The 20,194-nt window shown below is 43.2% G+C and overlaps 1 protein-coding gene across 1 annotated transcript in view; it reads left to right on the forward strand.

Moving 5' to 3' along the window:
- Nucleotides 1-20,194, forward strand: part of LOC124041504 (cadherin-23-like) — a 640,482-nt gene that overhangs the window by 336,581 nt on the left and 283,707 nt on the right. Inside the window, 1 exon segment of the mRNA XM_046359178.1 lies at nt 5,450-5,528. Within this exon segment, the coding sequence (XP_046215134.1) occupies nt 5,450-5,528 (79 nt within the window).

Here is a 20,194-nt window from a genome sequence, read left to right on the forward strand (position 1 = left end):
TCTTTTTTTGTAATTTCACTCCGTAGCCCACATACTAGTCTGTCTCTAATGGTGTCATTTAAAACGTCATTAAACTCACAGTGTTCTGATAGTTTACTTAATGCAGCAGCAAACAAAACATTGTCACTGATTTTCCCTCTTCCTGATTTCTTCTGTAGAACCTAATCCTTTCATCAATAACTAGTGACTTTGGTGAAAAGTGTCCTTTCAGTATTTCCACAATATCCCCATATGTCTTATCTGACCTGTCTGGCTGTAGCAGGCTGCGTAGCATTACATTACACAACGAAATGTAGGCACAATTGTGCCCTCATCAATGTAATTTGCAAGAGCAAAATATTCTACTCATTCTGTATATGAGCTCTACTCCTCAATACTTTCATCAAACTGTCCAATATTTTCAACAATTAAATACATTTTACGTTTTTCAATTAGCGCCAGATTCTCACTCTCTAAATTGTCCTCAACCACGGCAACGTTATGTTCTGCCGCAGCAACATTTTCGTCAATCACTTGATCTTACTTCACGTCACTCATTGGCATTTCATCTTCAAGTTTGCTCACTTAGCAATTTTTAATTCCAAAGTTCGTCTTCACAGCTGAATAAATCGCCTTTCCTTTCCTCTTCCTTTACTCCTCCTTTTTAATCACATTGTTTTCCCACTCCAAAGTCTGTTTCGTATCCTTTTCTGCAGTCCATGACAATGCTAACTCTCTCTCTTAGCTAGCTCAACTATGCACTTGCCTCTGCTAGCAATACACTGTGCTAACATTAGCCTACATTGTACCAAGGAAAATAACAGTTTTAAACTCCACACCGCGTGGCCGCTGCCACCCTAATCTGGTGGTCCCAGCGCGCACGACCCACGTGGAGTTCCAGGTCTCCGGTAGCCTCTGGAACTGCCTATGCCTCCCTCCAGTCCCTCGACTTCTTGGCACTGACAGAAACATGGATCACCACAGATAACACTGCTACTCCTACTGCTCTCTCTTCGTCCGCCCACGTGTTCTCGCACACCCCGAGAGCTTCTGGTCAGCGGGGTGGTGGCATCGGGATCCTGATCTCTCCCAAGTGGTCATTCTCTCTTTCTCCCCTTACCCATCTGTCTATCGCCTCCTTTGAATTTCATGCTGTCACAGTTACCAGCCCTTTCAAGCTTAACATCCTTATCATTTATCGCCCTCCAGGTCCCCTCGGAGAGTTCATCAATGAGCTTGATGCCTTGATAAGCTCCTTTCCTGAGGACGGCTCACCTCTCACAGTTCTGGGCGACTTTAACCTCCCCACGTCTACCTTTGACTCATTCCTCTCTGCCTCCTTCTTTCCACTCCTCTCCTCTTTTGACCTCACCCTCTCACTTTCCCCCCCCTACTCACAAGGCAGGCAATACGCTCGACCTCATCTTTACTAGATGCTGTTTTTCCACTAACCTCATTGCAACTCCCCTCCAAGTCTCCGACCACTACCTTGTATCCTTTTCCCTCTCGCTCTCATCCAACACTTCCCACACTGCCCCTACTCGGATGGTATCGCGCCGTCCCAACCTTCGCTCTCTCTCCCCCGCTACTCTCTCCTCTTCCATCCTATCATCTCTTCCCTCTGCTCAAACCTTCTCCAACCTATCACCTGATTCTGCCTCCTCAACCCTCCTCTCCTCCCTTTCTGCATCCTTTGACTCTCTATGTCCCCTATCTTCCAGGCCGGCTTGGTCCTCCCCTCCCGCTCCGTGGCTTGACGACTCATTGCGAGCTCACAGAACAGGGCTCCGAGCAGCCGAGCGGAAATGGAGGAAAACTCGCCTCCCTGCGGACCTGGCATCCTTTCACTCCCTCCTCTCTACATTTTCCTCCTCTGTCTCTGCTGCTAAAGCCACTTTCTACCACTCTAAATTCCAAGCATCTGCCTCTAACCCTAGGAAGCTCTTTGCCACCTTCTCCTCCCTCCTGAATCCTCCTCCCCCTCCCCCCCATCCTCCCTCTCTGCAGATGACTTCGTCAACCATTTTGAAAAGAAGGTCGACGACATCCGATCCTCGTTTGCTAAGTCAAACGACACCGCTGGTTCTGCTCACAGTGCCCTACCCTGTGCTCTGACCTCTTTCTCCCCTCTCTCTCCAGATGAAATCTCGCGTCTTGTGACGGCCGGCCGCCCAACAACCTGCCCGCTTGACCCTATCCCCTCCTCTCTTCTCCAGACCATTTCCGGAGACCTTCTCCCTTACCTCACCTCGCTCATCAACTTATCCCTGACCGCTGGCTATGTCCCTTCCGTCTTCAAGAGAGCGAGAGTTGCACCCCTTCTGAAAAAACCTACACTCGATCCCTCCGATGTCAACAACTACAGACCAGTATCCCTTCTTTCTTTTCTCTCCAAAACTCTTGAACGTGCCGTCCTTGGCCAGCTCTCCCGCTATCTCTCTCAGAATGATCTTCTTGATCCAAATCAGTCAGGTTTCAAGACTAGTCATTCAACTGAGACTGCTCTTCTCTGTATCACGGAGGCGCTCCGCACCGCTAAAGCTAACTCTCTCTCCTCTGCTCTCATCCTTCTAGACCTATCGGCTGCCTTCGATACTGTGAACCATCAGATCCTCCTCTCCACCCTCTCCGAGTTGGGCATCTCCGGCGTGGCCCACGCTTGGATTGCGTCCTACCTGACAGGTCGCTCCTACCAGGTGGCGTGGCGAGAATCTGTCTCCTCACCATGCGCTCTCACCACTGGTGTCCCCCAGGGCTCTGTTCTAGGCCCTCTCCTATTCTCGCTATACACCAAGTCACTTGGCTCTGTCATAACCTCACATGGTCTCTCCTATCATTACTATGCAGACGACACACAATTAATCTTCTCCTTTCCCCCTTCTGATGACCAGGTGGCGAATCGCATCTCTGCATGTCTGGCAGACATATCAGTGTGGATGACGGATCACCACCTCAAGCTGAACTTCGGCAAGACGGAGCTGCTCTTCCTCCCGGGGAAGGACTGCCCGTTCCATGATCTCGCCATCACGGTTGACAACTCCATTGTGTCCTCCTCCCAGAGCGCTAAGAACCTTGGCGTGATCCTGGACAACACCCTGTCGTTCTCAACTAACATCAAGGCGGTGGCCCGTTCCTGTAGGTTCATGCTCTACAACATCCGCAGAGTACGACCCTGCCTCACACAGGAAGCGGCGCAGGTCCTAATCCAGGCACTTGTCATCTCCCGTCTGGATTACTGCAACTCGCTGTTGGCTGGGCTCCCTGCCTGTGCCATTAAACCCCTACAACTCATCCAGAACGCCGCAGCCCGTCTAGTGTTCAACCTTCCCAAGTTCTCTCACGTCACCCCGCTCCTCCGCTCTCTCCACTGGCTTCCAGTTGAAGCTCGCATCCGCTACAAGACCATGGTGCTTGCCTACGGAGCTGTGAGGGGAACGGCACCTCAGTACCTCCAGGCTCTGATCAGGCCCTACACCCAAATAAGGGCACTGCGTTCATCCACCTCTGGCCTGCTCGCCTCCCTACCACTGAGGAAGTACAGTTCCCGCTCAGCCCAGTCAAAACTGTTCGCTGCTCTGGCTCCCCAATGGTGGAACAAACTCCCTCACGACGCCAGGACAGCGGAGTCAATCACCACCTTCCGGAGACACCTGAAACCCCACCTCTTTAAGGAATACCTAGGATAGGATAAAGTAATCCTTCTCACCCCCCCCCCCCCCTTAAAATATGTAGATGCACTATTGTAAAGTGGCTGTTCCACTGGATGTCATAAGGTGAATGCACCAATTTGTAAGTCGCTCTGGATAAGAGCGTCTGCTAAATGACTTAAATGTAAATGTAAATGTAAACTTAAGAAAAAAATGACTTCTTCCAGACAGAAGATTTACCGAAGGTTCAGACTTACTTGTCACCAATCTTTTTGTTATGGTAGGTTTCCCAACCACGTCTTATAACAATTCAATAATGGTGAGACGAGAGACGAGAATTAGCCATTTATCTTGAACATGCTCATCTCAATGCATTGAACCCTCCCAATAAACCACACTAGTGTTTGGCTGTGATAAGCTGCGGGGCTAGATTGCCTGAGTGGGTGTCAACTGTCCTCAAGGCCGCTGATATTTACACGTAAAAGGATATTAAACATGTAGCCCTGTTGTAGGTCAATTCTCAAATGCTATCCCTTTCTTTCTCTCTCATTCTCTCTCTTTTGCATTTTCTCCATCCCTCCCTGTCTCTCTCTCTCTCCTTCCATCTCTTTCTGTCTCTCTGTTTCCGCTAATCAACCTGCCATCTGTACAAAACTTTGATGACGGGTTGAGAGAGTAAAGGCTTTGTCAAAGAACAGCCAAAGAACAGCATAGGGCCCGAGTTTGTGGCTGTTGTTTTGGATTTGTGTTGTCAGAAATGACATTTAAACCCTTTCTGGGACAAACACAATTTGGCTGTCAAACCACTGAGCTGAAATGGTAGAAGTGGGAGTATATTTTGGGAGGGGGAGGAGGGAAGGTAGTATTGTACAGGGATAAGGGATGAAGACAGAGAGGAGAAGGGGAATATGTTTGAGCTGAGAGGGAGTGAGTAATAGAGAGAGAGGGGAGGAGGGTGAGGGGAGTTTAAATGCTGGTTGATTGAACATATTGTGTGGACAGCAGGAGAATATTGCTCATATTACTTCAGCTCTCCCTCCCTCTTTCTCTCTCGCTCACTTTCCTCTCACAGTCTCTCTCCCTGTCTCCCCCCCATCTTCCTCTCTCCCCTCTCCCTCTCTCTCCCTGCCTCTCTCTCTCTGTCTCTCTGGTAGTGATCGCTCACCTCTAAAAGAGCTGTAATTGATTCTGCTGTAATTGGTCAATGACAGGAGATGCTTTGGCAGAAGTGGAGCATAAACACGCCTCAGACACAATTTGTGGAATCAATGGGAGGTAGATAGTAAAGGAGGGAGGGAGAGAGGGATGGAGACAAGAGAGGGAGGGGGTGTTCTCTGGTCAGCTTGGAAGAGGTAGCGAGAGAGAGGGAAAGGGAGAGAGAGGGATGGAGAGAAAGAGAGACTTTTAAGTACCGCCACCATGTCTGATTGAGGCGCGGAGGCCGAGAAAGCTCCGCGGATCAAAGACTTTTCAAAATGCTTTTTTTCTGAACCCTCCTCTCTCTTTATCGTTCTCTACATTTTTTTCATGACTTGCAGCCTTATCTTCTCAGCTGTAGAGTTTTGAAACAACAGGAGAGAAATAAGGCCAGTCCATTTGTGCTTTGTGAGGATGTTAGTTACTTTGTGGCAGCAGACATTTTCCTGTTTTCTATTTGCGTAATGGCTCAGGGATATTGGGGGGGGGGTGTCTATGTGTTCATATGCGTACTGAGTTTCTCGGTGTGGCAGTGTTCTAAACATCTTTCTACTGTGTGTTTTTGTGCGTGTATGTATGTGTTCATGCCTGTCTGAATGCCTGTGTGTGTGTGTGTGTGTCCACAGGGCTATGAGGTGCGCAAGATAAAAGCCATTGACCAGGATCTGGGGAGACCGAGGGGCATTGGCTACACCATCATCTCAGGTCTGTCAGATGCAATCAATCAGTTAATCAATCCCCATCACACACATACACACAGACACTCACAATCAATCACTATGATAATGATGATCTTACAGAATACTACACAGGGCTAATCCAAACACATAACAATCAATGCTTTCATATAATAATGCAATATAATAATAGAATAGTCTATAAACTATCAAGCTCTGTTCAGTGCAACCGTGCAGAATATTAAATATATAAATATAAATACGTCTAAATATGATCAATCAAGATCATACTGTCCATCAGGGAGTTTGGCTACCATGTCTCCTCCACCTGTGTTGTGTTCAGTTGGACACTGTAGCAAAACATTTTGCAACGGACACTGCAAATAACAATTTTGGGGGAGGCAAATGTTTATACCTCCCTGTTTAACTCTGTTTTAAACCCCGCAAGTTCTGTTACAATACCTCACTACAGTTAGACAGATAGACACATAATATCCTGTAAACCAACATACAGGAGTTGGGGCAGTGAGGGTGTTTGTTTGTCTGTGTGCGTGCGTGCGTGCATGTTGGGGATGTCCTCTGTGATGTGCTCCATCTCTTGGTTTCCCACAAAATACAGACACTTCAAACAGAACTTTCTTCAACTCCCTTCCATGTACTGTACAGTATGTACTGCAGCTGAATAAGAAAGGTCGTAAGGAAAGGATGAGGATCATTTCCACCAGTCTGTATTGTGCTGATATGCTAAGAGACCTACTTTATGTTTTGTTGTTGTATGACTAAAACCGAGTCATTTGGGGTTTGTTGGCTGGGTCCAGTTCTTTCACCTTTTAGACCACAATGGGGGGGGGGCAGAAGAAAGAGGGAGAGAGGTGTGGGGGTGGCAGGGAGACCCCAACATGTTTTGTTCTGCAGACTCGTGCAATTATTAGGCCTACTAGAACAGGAGAAAGCAGCACAATCTGATGAGTAAAGTATTTTGCAAAATTATTTTAAACTAGCAACGTATGCACATGTCCACATGCAATAAATGAAGCCCATCATTACACTCATAAACAATTATGCTTTTTCAAAACGCAAGATAGGCTACAGAAATGCGTTTTACACCTGCATTTGGAGCTGAAAGTAAGTTAAGTTAGCAGCCAATATCAACTAGGGATATATCGTGTTACTTCTCTGGAGTCCAGAGCAATCAAAATAATATGGCCTACTTGTAGCGGAGGTTGCAGAGTCAGATGGAAAGTGTGTTCTTTCTGCCCCCACCATCACTTTGGAGGGCACGCCTGCCTGTGGTAGCTCTGTTCTTACGCACAAATATTGCAAAAAATCTGCCAGAATATGTTACATCTTCATCTCTTAATATTGACGGTAGAGGTATGTTACTGCTGATTATCTTTAGATGTATAACCAGTAGCCACCCAAATTAGGCATATTTGAAATGTGAAAATTATTAATAAAAGGAGTCCGCAGTAGATTGCTAAACTGTATTTCATATGGATAAGAGAGGACAGTATAATGCAGAGAACTATATACATATATATATTATATTATAAAAGTAAGAGCAGATCAGTGTCGCTAGTTTACAGCAGGACACATACTACAACTATATTCAACTAATGAGAAAAAAACTGAGGATACATATCGTACAGTAAATTAATAGAAATATAGAGAGGAATAGATGGAAAGTCATGCAGAGAATTGAGCTCCCTTGTATGCCAACCATTTTTTTGCCAATGTTTTCTTACAGTACTCATATTCAACAGGAGTTGCACCTTCATAAATTCCTCCGTTATTTTGCGATCTGGCACACTCAGACGAGAGTGCTCCGAAATCGTAGTAGATAGACAGAGTGAATTTACGAAAACAGCCAAATATTGTTAGCCATCTAGGTGTCCCCGTGATACAGTCTACTCAATGGGGAGAGCATGAACGGCAACAACACCCGGACAGTGTCCTCTTTAGTTGTCACAACACTGTGACAAAGGCTGTGTGATTTGGTGCACTCGGCTCTCAGCTGCGTGACATACGTCCATGTCCGTATGACCTCTCAACAACATTGTTCCATAATGTTACAGTATTAGCTAAACCTGTTCACTTTACTAGTAGTATGCAAATGTTTGGTGGCACAGAAAGAAAACAAAATGATGTGAGTCTGGTAAAATAATCTGCGGTATTGTGTAGGCTATAGCAATGTTTTATTAGTTAGCTAGGGTTATATAGCTGTCTTATTTGTGTTTGTTCAATGCCTCAATTGATTTTATAAACTATATTGGATATATGGTGGTACAGATACCTGGTTCAAATCAACCCAAGACGATGAACCCTGAAGATTGGACAAAATGCATGACAAGGTGGCCCAGAGGAAACTAGCTGTTCTCAACCCCTACATTGCCCAATTCTTCCAACAGCTCACTGAGTTTAATTGAAGACCTCTAGTGAGGTAGGTACACACACACACTTAATATGTCCCTTGTCTTTTTACCTACAGAGTAACAGCCCTGGTGCTCTCTGGCTACTATTATATCTTTTTTTTATTCTTGTCCTAGGGGTGAGAAGAGGTGACCCAGAACTGGGGAGGATTGTTTCTGAGCCCCATGAGGAACACCTTATGCTGCGTGGACTTCTCTCTCCTGGATGCTCTCCTACCCAAACTGTCCTGTTGTGTGTTTCACCACCTTTAAACCCCCTTTCCCTGAATAGAGTTGCCACTGATCATGGATCTAGGATTTTAACTCCACCTCCATCTCTCTTTGTCTCTCTCACCCACATCCCAGACAAAGGCACATAATATAGTTTTTAAATTAGTGTTGTAATGATGCTCTTATTTGGTTACATATGTGTTAATTATTCTATTGTCAATTATGTTGTTCATTTGTTGTTAATGTTGCTACCAATTTGAATAAATGTATTTTATGTACAAATACATTATTTTTCTTACATTTAGATTTCAAGGATAAAATTATTGTAAATTTACAGCAGGGATACAGTCATATGTTTTACAGTATTAAAAAGTTATGAATTAGATAGTGTGTCTAGTCCCTGTGGTAGAGGGAAATCGTAAATTATAGTGCTGTACTAAGCCCTTATGGAGCTGGAGCCTGTAGGCTTGATCAAGTCACTATCAGTTAAATAGATCACGGATAGTGAAGGATGATGATGCAGCGCCCGGATAATGAGGTAGGAGGATGAGGCGGGGAGGTGGGAGGATGATGCAATTTGGTGTGTGGGTGTGTGTGTATATTTGTGTGCGTATTTCCACATGTTCGTGTGCTTGCGTGCGCATAAGTGTGTGTGTGTGCGCCTGTGTGCTTTTGTAAGACTTCTACGTCTCATATCCTCGAGTGTCCTCAGAGGGTGTGACTTAGTCCTGTGGGACTCGTCTCATTAGTTCAGTAATTAAGATAAACAAGGTTTTAATTGCAGAGATGATTTATTTTAATGATCTGGAGACCTGGATCAGGATATCCTCCCTCTCCCTCTCTCTCTCTCTCTCTCTCTCCATCAGAGGAGTAATCTGGGATTTGATGCATACAGTAGATTGTGACGCTCTGTGAGCTCTGGATCTGTTGTTGATGGGTGTGTGTGCGTGCATGGGTGTGTTTTTGGGGGGGGTGGGCTAAGAAAGAGGTTGGGTGTGTTCGAGCAGTAAGGGTAAAGAAGCTCACTGTAGATGAAAGTCGGCGATTGATGTCGGGAATGTGCATCTGCGACAGATGAGTGTGGTGGTTTTCAAACAGCAAGGCTCAGATCAACATGCAAGTGTCAAAATTGCTGCTATTGTTAATAAAAGTTCTCTATAAATGTCTAAATATGTTTCTTGAAACCCCAATATCACACACACGCAAACTAAACACATAATGTGTGTACAGTTAATTGGTTAGAGAGGGGTCTCAAATATCACTTTAATTTGTATCCCCTGTTGCTTCAGAATCGCGGCAAAGTTGGTTCCTGTTTCAATCACATCTTTGGTCACGTTCACTTGGGCCAACCAAAAACACCCTAATGATTGGTTGACAAATAGTGCCTCCCACAATGCAGGTGATGGCTGCAAGGTGCAGTTGGTGATAAGCAACTGCAGCGAGTTGAAGGAGACTTCATCAAAAACTGCATTTTATTTATTTTTTATTTCACCTTTATTTAACCAGGTAGGCTAGTTGACAACAAGTTCTCATTTACAACTGCGACCTGGGCAGGAGAAAGCATAGCAATTCGACACATGGAATAAACAAAACATAGTCAATAATACAGTAGAACAAAATAAAATACAGTAGAACAAAAGAAAACAAAAAGTCTATATACAGTGAGTGCAAATGATGTAAGATAAGGGAGTTAACCTCTCTGGGGTAGGCGGGATGCTTCCGTCCCACATGGCCAATAGCCAGGGAAAATGCAGAGCGCCAAATTCAAATACATTTCTATAAAAATTATACATTTCTATAAAAATTTCTATAAAAACTTTCATTAAATTACACATGCAAGATAGCAAATTAAAGCTACACTCGTTGTGAATCCAGCCAACATGTCAGATTTCAAAAATAATTTTCGGCGAAAGGACAAGATGCTATTATCTGATGATAGCACAGCAGTAAACAATGAGAGAGTAGCATTTTTCAACTCTGCAGGCGTGACACAAAACGCATAAATAAAATATAAATCATGCCTTACCTTTGCCAAGCTTCTTTTATTGGCACTCCTATATGTCCCATAAACATCGATATATATCCGTCGATATATATCCAAAATGTCAATATATTTGGCGCGTTTGATCCAGAAAAACACCGTTACGCAACGTCGCTACAAAATATCTCAAAAGTTATCTGTAAACTTCGCCAAACATTTCAAACTACTTTTGTAATACAACTTTAGGTATTTCTAAACGTATATAGTCAATCAAATTGAAGACGGGATGATCTGTGTTCAATACAGGAGCAAAACAAACTGACGCTACTTTTTCTGGTTACGCGCCTCTATCAAAAGGTACACATGAAGTGACGTTCGTTCCGAGCTATGGTAATTCTTCGTTACACAAAGGAAAAACCTCAACCAATTTCGACATCCAGTGGAAGCGGTAGGAATTGCAGGAAAGTCTATTAGAATTCTGGATTCCCCATGAAAACATATTGAAAAGACAGTAACTTCAAAAGAAAATCTGAATGGTTTGTCCTTGGGATTTTGCCTGCTAAATAAGTTGTTATACTCACAGACATGATTCAAACAGTTTTAGAAACTTCAGTGTTTTCTATCCAATACTAATAATAATATGCATATATTAGGATCTGGGACAGAGTAGGAGGCAGGACAGTTTGGGCACAATATTTATCCAAAAGTGAAAATGCTGCCCCCTACCCCAAACAGGTTAAGGCAATAAATAGGCCATGGTGGCGAATTAATTACAATATAGCAATTAAAACACTGGAATGGTAGATGTGCAGAAGAGGAATGTGCAGTAGAGATACTGGTGTGCAAAGGAGCAAGACAAATACATAAATACAGTATGGGGATGAGGTAGGTAGATAGATGGGCTGTTTACAGATGGGCTATGTACAGGTGCAGTGATCTGTGAGCTGCTCTGACTGCTTAAAGCTAGTGAGAGAGATATGAGTCTCTAGCTTCAGAGATTTTTGCAGTTCGTTCCAGTCATTGGCAGCAGAGAACTGGAAGGAAAGGCGACCAAAGGAGGAATTGACTTTGGGGGTGACCAGTGAGATATACCTGCTGGAGTGCGTGCTATGAGTGGATGCTGCTATGGTGACCAGTGAGCTGAGATAAGGTGGGGCTTTACCTTTACCTAGCAGAGACTTGTAGATAACCTGTAGCCAGTGGGTTTGGTGACGAGTATGAAGCGAGGGCCAACCAACGAGAGCGTACAGGTCGCAATGGTGGGTAGTGCCACCCGTTTTGGTAACAAAACAGATGGCACTGTGATAGACTGCATCCAGTTTGTTGAGTAGAGTGTTGGAGGCAATTTTATAGATGACATCACCGAAGTCGAGGATCAGTAGGATGGTCAGTGTTACGAGGGCATGAGTGAAGGATGCTTTGTTGCGATATAGGAAGCCAATTCCGGATTTAATTTTTGGATTGGAGATGCTTAACGTGAGTCTGGAAGGAGAGTTTACAGTCTAACCAGACACCTAGGTATTTGTAGTTGTCCACGTAGTGATGCTGGACACGCGAGCAGGTGTAGGCAGTGATCGGATGAATAGCATGCATTTCGTTTTACTTGCATTTAAGAGCAGTTGGAGGCCACAGAAGGAGAGTTGGCATTGAAGCTTGTCTGGAGGTTAATTAACACAGTGTCCAAAGAGGGGCAAGAAGTATACAGAATGGTGTTGTCTGCGTAGAGGTGTATCAGAGAATCACCAGCAGCAAGAGCAACAAATACTGCCCCCTACACGCAAAAGGCCTCTTTGCTTGAAATCATGGGGAAATCAGCCAAGACCTTAGAAAAAATTGTAGACCTCCACAAGTCTGGTTCATCCTTGGGAACAAAATCCAAATGTCTGAAGGTACCACGTTCATCTGTACAAACAATAGTACGCAAGTATAAACACCATGGGACCACCATGGGATCATATTTGTAAGTCGCTCTGGATAAGAGCGTCTGCTAAATGACTTAAATGTAAATGTAATACTGCTCAGGAAGGAGAGGCATTCTGTCTCCTAGAGATGAACCTACTTTGGTGTGAAATGTGCAAATCCCAGAAGTACAGCAAAGGACCTTGTGAAGATGCTGGAGGAAACAGGTACAAAAGTATCTATATCGACATAACTTGAAAGGCCGCTCAGCAAGGAAGAAGCCACTGCTACAAAACCGCCATAAAAACACAACAGTGGTAGGCCTGATCACTGACAACGATGACAAAGCCTATATGGAGGAGGTCAGAGACCTGACCATGTGGTGCAAGGACAACAACCAAGTCTGTAATGTTTCGCAAACCCTGCCACATTCGACGAGAGTCGGAGCCGGTGTAGTACGATTTGATCTTAGTCCTGTATTGAAGCTTCACCTGTTTGATGGTTCGTCGGAGGGCATAGCGGGATTTCTTATAAGCTTCGAGGTTAGAGTCCCACTCCTTGAAAGTGACAGCTCTACCCTTTAGGTCAGTGCGAATTTAATCCATGGCTTCAGGTTTGGGTATGTACGTACAGTCACTGTGGGGACAACCCCCTTGATGCACCTATTGATAAAGCCAGTGACTGACGTGGTGTACTCCTCAATTACCACTTTTTTACTACCAAAAAATGAACAGGTGGGAACTTATTTGAAAAGAGATTATACATCAAGGTTATCTGATGTAAGTGCGAGGTCCTCTGTTACAAATAATTTTAAATGTTTATGAACAAAAATGGACACTCCTCCCACTCTTAATGTTCTACAGTGGTGAACAGCATTTAATAGGAGACATGTCATAAAGCATGGTTGTCTTTTTGGTCAGCCATGTTTCTGAACGGGCAACAATGGAAAATTCATGACTGAGAGTAGACAGATAATGAACAAGGTGGTCATGTCTTTTAGGAAGACTGCGAACATTCAAATGAAAGGTAGAAAATAAGCATGTCGTGGAATTGGATAAACTGCTATACAGGTTGTTAAAATTGCTTAACATTATATGATAGATTTATTTTTAGTAAATATCAGGAAATTTTAAGCTGGATCAACACATTGTGTGTATTGTTTTTTATTATTGTATTACTGTCCTGATGGATCTAGAAACACATGCATTTTGCTGCACCTGTGACAACTTTTGCAAATCTGTGTACACTACCAATACACCGTGATTTAGTTTGATACTGTTTATATTTAGGTGCCAGAACTTTCACCCTTATTCTTATGCAAAGTACAGCACACATTACCCCAGCCCCTAGTCCTGGAATCAGTCCCCCCTGGCCCCTCTTGTACCTCAAAGCCTATGTCCCATACCCAGACAGACAGACAGACAGACAGACATGCATGACAGACACACAGACATACATGCATGATCAAACAGGCTTGGTCAGGGGGATGCACAGTACATCACAGTGATGACCTCTGGGACTGCCAGTCTTGCCAGTCTGAATGCCCAGATGAGGCCCATGCAGCCAGCCCCACACACTCAGCTGCCTCAACTTCTGTGGCTGTAGGTGGAGTAATCTTATGGAGCCATGAAAAGATATGGTCAAATGTTCAGCTGCGCTTGTATGTACAGTATTGAGCACCACAGGCAAAAACTCAACCTGTCTCTTACTATATTTCTCTCGTGCACACACACTTACAGAACTAATGCACATCTTAAGCGTCTCTCTCAACATTCCAACTAGAGTAGTAGGAGTTAAAGGTTTGAGTATGCATTATGATTTTAAAATGCAATTTAAAACACAAGACTCCCATTTTCTTTTACTTTATAAAACGCAATGTGTCTTTGCATATAGCATCTGTAGCCAAAGGCAAGCAGGTGTGTGACCCAGTGACCGGAGACTGAGGGGTGGAACTGAACAATTCTCCTCCTCCCATCTGGACTGCTGCCCAAACAGCCAGCCTGTCCCCCCTCAGAGTGTGTGTGGATGCGTGTGTGTGCATGAGTGTGTGTGCGTGTGTGTTTTTGTGTGTGTGTTTGTATGCATGTTTGTAGGTGACAGACAATGGTAGATTGGGGGGGGGCTGCTGGCCTTGTCGTACAACTGCCCCAGCACACAGGTCAGCCAGGTACAGCCACAACATTTCCCGCCTGGACGCACAGATAAGCAAGAAAAGGCGATTATTTCCCACCATTCCCCTCTCATCTCCACACATATCTCTATCCCTCAGTGTGGCTAGATACTCTGATTCCCTTTTCTTCAGGCTTGGGTCTGTAACTCTGTATCAGCTACAAGCTGTAACATTGGCTAAGGCTAATACCTGCTTATTTTATAGGGAGCTCTGAAGTCTGCCCGGGGGATTTCTGTAAGTTTTTCAGTTAGCCACTTTGGGGCTAACAGTGCTCAGACTGGGTGCTTCCTGTAATCTCTCTGAGGAGAGGATGTGTAGTTCACTGGGGGTCCATCCCAAAGGGCACCCTATTTCCTATTTAGTGCACTTCTTTTAGCCAGGGCCCATAGAGTGCCATTTGGTACACAGATAAATCTAAGCCCTGTTATGATTCCATTCAACTATGAATAAAATAATAAATAATAAACATCTCTATATAATATAGTAGCTATACAGATATTATACATATTATGTAACAGTAATAGAGGACCCATATTTATCAGTTAGTCTGTCTGTTAGAAGGTCATATACACACTACATAATAAATACAATGTCTTGGGACTATCACCAATGCACACACTATCATCAATGCAGATGCCTATCAATACTGTGAGTGTGTGTTACTTATTAATATTTTATTTAATTCAGCAGCAGCTTGAAAAACAAAGGAGAAATCTGTTTGAAATCCAGACATATGTTGGTTCAAAGTCTTACAATCCACTACAACATGCTCCTTTCAAAGCTGGAATCCTACACTCAGAGAAAGTAAAACGACTACAAGAATAAAAAAAAATAAAAAAAACTTTCTCAAGGTCTCATGAAAGGGGTCAGCCAAATGGATCAAGGTAGGGAGGAAAGGGAAAACATTCCAGTTGAATAATCTGGCCCCCTCTTCCCTGGTCAAAAGTAGTGCCCTATATAAGGAATAGGGTGCCACTTGGGACACTACTCTCCACTTATCTCCTTCCTTATCCACATTGTTATTACAGATTCATCTTGATTATTTATTTCTCTCCCAATTTTCTTCCACTAACTTTCTAAAATACATTTTAAAGATACCGACTCATCATAGTAGCCTAGCCCATAGGTCTATATGTTTTGATAAGGTTTGTATCACCTAAAGCGGCCAAATATCTTCTTAAAATTATGCATATTAATCCACTTTACAAGGGGTGTACAGCCTAACTGGGAAGATCATTTTCACCATAAAAATGCACCTTTATAATAAATGGTAGTCATTTTTGATAATGATGTTTTCCTGCTAATGGAAAATTTGTGCTTATAGCCTACTGTCATGTGCTCATTGCTTGCGTATAATGTGAAGAATAGCCTAATAGTTTAGTTAAGCTAAACGTTCTGATCTGTTGCATCAGCCACAAAAAGTGTTTTTGATGCTCGTGGTTGTATTCATTTAGGATCTATCACATCCCACAAATGTTTGGAATATGTATTTCTTGCACAGAATAGAACAGGTTGACTTTTGTACTTACGGGGGAGAGTAATATATAATAATAATATATGCCATTTAGCAGACGCTTTTATCCAAAGCGACTTACAGTCATGTGTGCATACATTCTATGTATGGGTGGTCCCGGGGATCGAACCCACTACCCTGGCGTTACAAGCGCCATGCTCTACCAACTGAGCTACAGTAGATTGACATACATGTAGGCTAATGTTTTTGCTGTTTTTTAGGTCTACTCATCTTGTTGGCTGACAAAAAGTAAATGTGGACAATTCTTCCAATATCTTCCATATGCACCTAGATAAGGACGTGCGCAGTTGCATCCCCGATGTGTCTGTCTTCACTTGTAGCCTGTGAGAAAGACCAGATAATGCCACAGAATTCTAAGCAAACATTTTCTGATAAATGAACTAGTGTAGTCCAAATCCAATTTGCATAGCCAGATCAGGACCTCACATAAGGACAACTCAAGAGTATGCTATTCTGTTCTGAAATATATTACATTTTCTTCATATCATAAATAATGGATTTATTGTGAAGGTGTAGACTATATTACCTGAATCTATTAGACTTTTTAAAATGTAGATGCTCCAAAGGTCTGCATCAATGGCTCGTAGGCTATGTTTGGAAGCCAGGAGATACTAAATGTATTTATGTTAATTAACGGTCACATGAGATCGACAGTTATTTGCTTGACCGCCACAGCCCTTGTCAGAACCTTGTTAAAACATTGGGAAAACATATCTCCTTGGCTTAATCATAGTAATTAAAATGTGAGAACTCTCGCTGCATGCTGTCCTCCAAAGCTCACTGCTGTGAGAGTCATTGGCTACGCCTTGAATCACACAAGATTCCATAGTGCTCAACTTTTTTGTGTGTGACAAAGTGGTGCACTAAATAGGGAATAGGGTGTAATTTGGGACGCAAAATAGTGTTATTGTCATCACCTTGCCACACACTTGATTGAACTCACCAGATATGTCTGTTTCCAGTTCTCAAAGCACAATCCCCCCCAAAATAATTACATGTGTACAGTATGTTCTCCACTTTTGTGATTCAATGCACTCTTAGCAAACAGATGTTGCTCTTCGCAAACAGATGTTGAGAATTTCAATAGCTCTTCTCTCAGCAGTGAATGCTGCCTTGCTGGTCTACAGCACATATCATGTCAATGAGACTTGCTTACTATATGTAACAGTAACATAGCCTACTCTATGGATATGTTACAGTATCGCAATCCTACCTATTAACTCCTATGTAAGTTCTATCCAAATAGTGATTTAACATGAGACCCAGCCAAGGCTGTAGTATTGGTAATCGGCAACAAGATCACTGTTGTATTCCAACAATTCCACTACAAGTAATCACACACTAACTTTCCTATTTGCATGTGAAAACGGGAAATGTACGCACCAGCGCGTGTGTGTTTGGTTTTACCATCCTTGTGGAGACCAGAAGTTCTCACAAGGATAGTAAAAACAAGGAAATTGCTTACAAGGAAAAAGGCTATTTTAGGCTTAGGAGTAAGGTTTAAGGTTAGGGTTACAATTAGGGTTAGGGTTACAATTAGGGTTAGGGATTAGGTTTAGAGTTAGAGTTAGCAATTAGGTTTAAGAGGATTTCTGTTTGTGCTGGTATTAAACATTGGTTTGCACGGGCCTATTGTAACTTCCTGCTCGGTCTGCATATGTATATGGCAAGTCAGTCTGGTATGGAGAGGGTGGGGGAACATGGGGCGGTTGTTTGCCTGAGGCATCAATGGAGGCCGAGAGCTCAGAGGGGTCACCTGCGACAGTTCAAAGAAAGGAAGACGAGGGTTGATTAAGTGGTGAGTGTAAACAAGTGGAACAAATAACAGCAATAAAGAATGCAAGCTGGATCAATAAATGAATACATAAATAATTGAATAAGTAAATAATATAGTAAATATTGAAAAATCACACCAGGGGATAAAGCGATTAAGGACTGAAAAACTAAGTGCCACTTTAAAGTACTTAATATAAGAAATTAAATAAATATAATTTTAAAAACTACAGACAAAACAAGACAGGGCAAATTAAATACATCATTTCTTCTTGAACTTCTTTGTGTTGGTGGCCCCTCTGGCTCACCTAATTGGGCCCCCACCGAACCCTAAATTAAGATTTTGGGTATGGGGTTCGGTAAGTAGGATTTTGAATGGGAATCAATTGTTTAGTCCCCACAAGAATAGTAAAACAAATGTGTTGTGTGTGTGTGTGTGTGTGTGTGTGTGTGTGTGTGTGTGTGTGTGTGTGTGTGTGTGTGTGTGTGTGTGTGTGTGTGTGTGTGTGTGTGTGTGTGTGTGTGTGTGTGTGTGTGTGTGTGTGTGTGTGTGTGTGTGTGTGTGTGTGTAGCATGCTTCTTGAGAAACAATGCATTTCTTATTTTCCAGTCCACTACAGTTGGTAATGTGAGAGCTTCATAGTATCAACCCCTGTCACTTTGCTCCACAGCCCACACACTCTGACACATATTGATATACACACACAGACACACACTTTTTCCATTCCACATGCAAATAGAAAGTAAGTGTGTAATTGGGAGTTGGAATACATCAGGTGTGTGTAAACATGTTTTTAGCGGGATGTGTGTGTCTGTGTCTGTTTGCGCGCTTGTGAATTAGCACCATTCTGTACGTGTGTGTGTGTATGTGAGTCTGTGTGTCTGTGCGCTTGTGAATGAGCAGCATTCTGTGTGTATGTGTGAGTGCCTGTCTGCCCGCCTGCATACGTGCCTGTCTGCAATTGTATGTGTGTGTGTGTGTGCATGTGCCTGCCTGCCTGCCTGCCTACATGTGACACTGCCTCTTCCCCCTCCAGAGGTCCAATCTCAATGTCATTGCGAATGGGAGAAGAGGAGCACTCTTTTTGTCACAACAGCAATTAGAATATAAATATATTTTCTTAATGAGACCCAGGAGGCAATCTGTATAATTTCAATCTGTCTCTTTGGCCAACCTTTGCAGTCCACGGAGCCGCGGAGAAAGGCATCTGCGAAACCTGAGGCAGTCAAAGTCAAAACCCTCTCTACACGGTGCTGCACACCCAGCTAATCTGCCTTCCACCAAAAGAGATGGCCACTTGCTAACCCCAACCCCTACCCTGAAATATCGATATTGGTACTCACCACTAATCTCTGTCTACTCCCCCACCCCCAGCACACACGCTCGTTCTCTGCTGTGACTTCATTTTGAGTAGGGTGACTGACTATCGACTCTATCAGTCCCAGTCCCTCTCTCCCTCCTCTCCCGCTGCTCTCTCCACCTCTTGCCCTCAATCCAGCTTAATTACCCACAGGGCATACCTCCTCCTCCTCCTTCTCGTAGACTGCCTCTTCTCCCCAGCAAACCCGGAACATTCCTAGAATATTAGCTAAGATTTCCCTAATGTTGTAGTTTGGGTTTTACCTGATATTAGGATAACATTTAGGATAATAACATTTTCAAAAACATTTTTTAATGAAATATCTTTGAAATATTCTCCTAACATTCACAAAAATGTTGCGCAGAAATATCTGTAATAACCACCACAGAACATTCCCCAAAAGTTCTCATTAGGTTTCCAAAGTAATGTAATAATACAATGTACCAGTAATGTTTTCACAGCAAACCAAAATTGTGAAAGTTACCAGAACAGGTTGCGGCAAATGTTCTCATAACACAAATACTGTCCGGTCGTGCTGAAGATTATACAATGTTTGTATAAAACATCTGCCTGATGTTGCAAGAATGTTCCATGAAAACATTTGTCTGTTCTTTAAATGTTTAATTCGGTTTTGGGAATAGTCTGGTGGGAACATCAAATCATATCAAATCAAATTGTATTTGTCACTATACACATGGTTAGCAGATGTTAATACGAGTGTAGCGAAATGCTTGTGCTTCAAGTTCTGACAATGCAGTAATAACCAAGTAATCTAGCTAACAATTCCAAAACTACTACCTTATAGACACAAGTGTAAGGGGATAAAGAATATGTACATAAAGATATATGAATGAGTGATGGTACAGAGCGGCATAGGCAAGATACAGTAGATGGTATTGAGTACAGTATATACATATGAGATGAGTATGTAAACAAAGTGGCATAGTTAAAGTGGCTAGTGATGTATGTATTACATAAAGATGCAGTAGATGATATAGAGTACAGTATATACGTATACATATGAGATGAATAATGTAGGGTATGTAAACAGTGATATATTTTACATCATTTCCCATCAATTCCCATTATTAAAGTGGCTGGAGTTGAGTCAGTGTGTTGGCAGCAGCCACTCAATGTTAGTGGTGGCTGTTTAACAGTATGATGGCCTTGAGATAGAAGCTGTTTTTCAGTCTCTCGGTCCCAGCTTTGATGCACCTGTACTGACCTAGCCTTCTGGATGATAGCGGGGTGAACAGGCAGTGGCTCGGGTGGTTGTTGTCCTTGATGATCTTTATGGCCTTCCTGTGACATCGGGTGGTGTAGGTGTCCTGGAGGGC

The sequence above is a fragment of the Oncorhynchus gorbuscha genome, linkage group LG08 (genome assembly GCF_021184085.1).
Source record: "Oncorhynchus gorbuscha isolate QuinsamMale2020 ecotype Even-year linkage group LG08, OgorEven_v1.0, whole genome shotgun sequence".
NCBI classification, from domain to species: domain Eukaryota; kingdom Metazoa; phylum Chordata; class Actinopteri; order Salmoniformes; family Salmonidae; genus Oncorhynchus; species Oncorhynchus gorbuscha.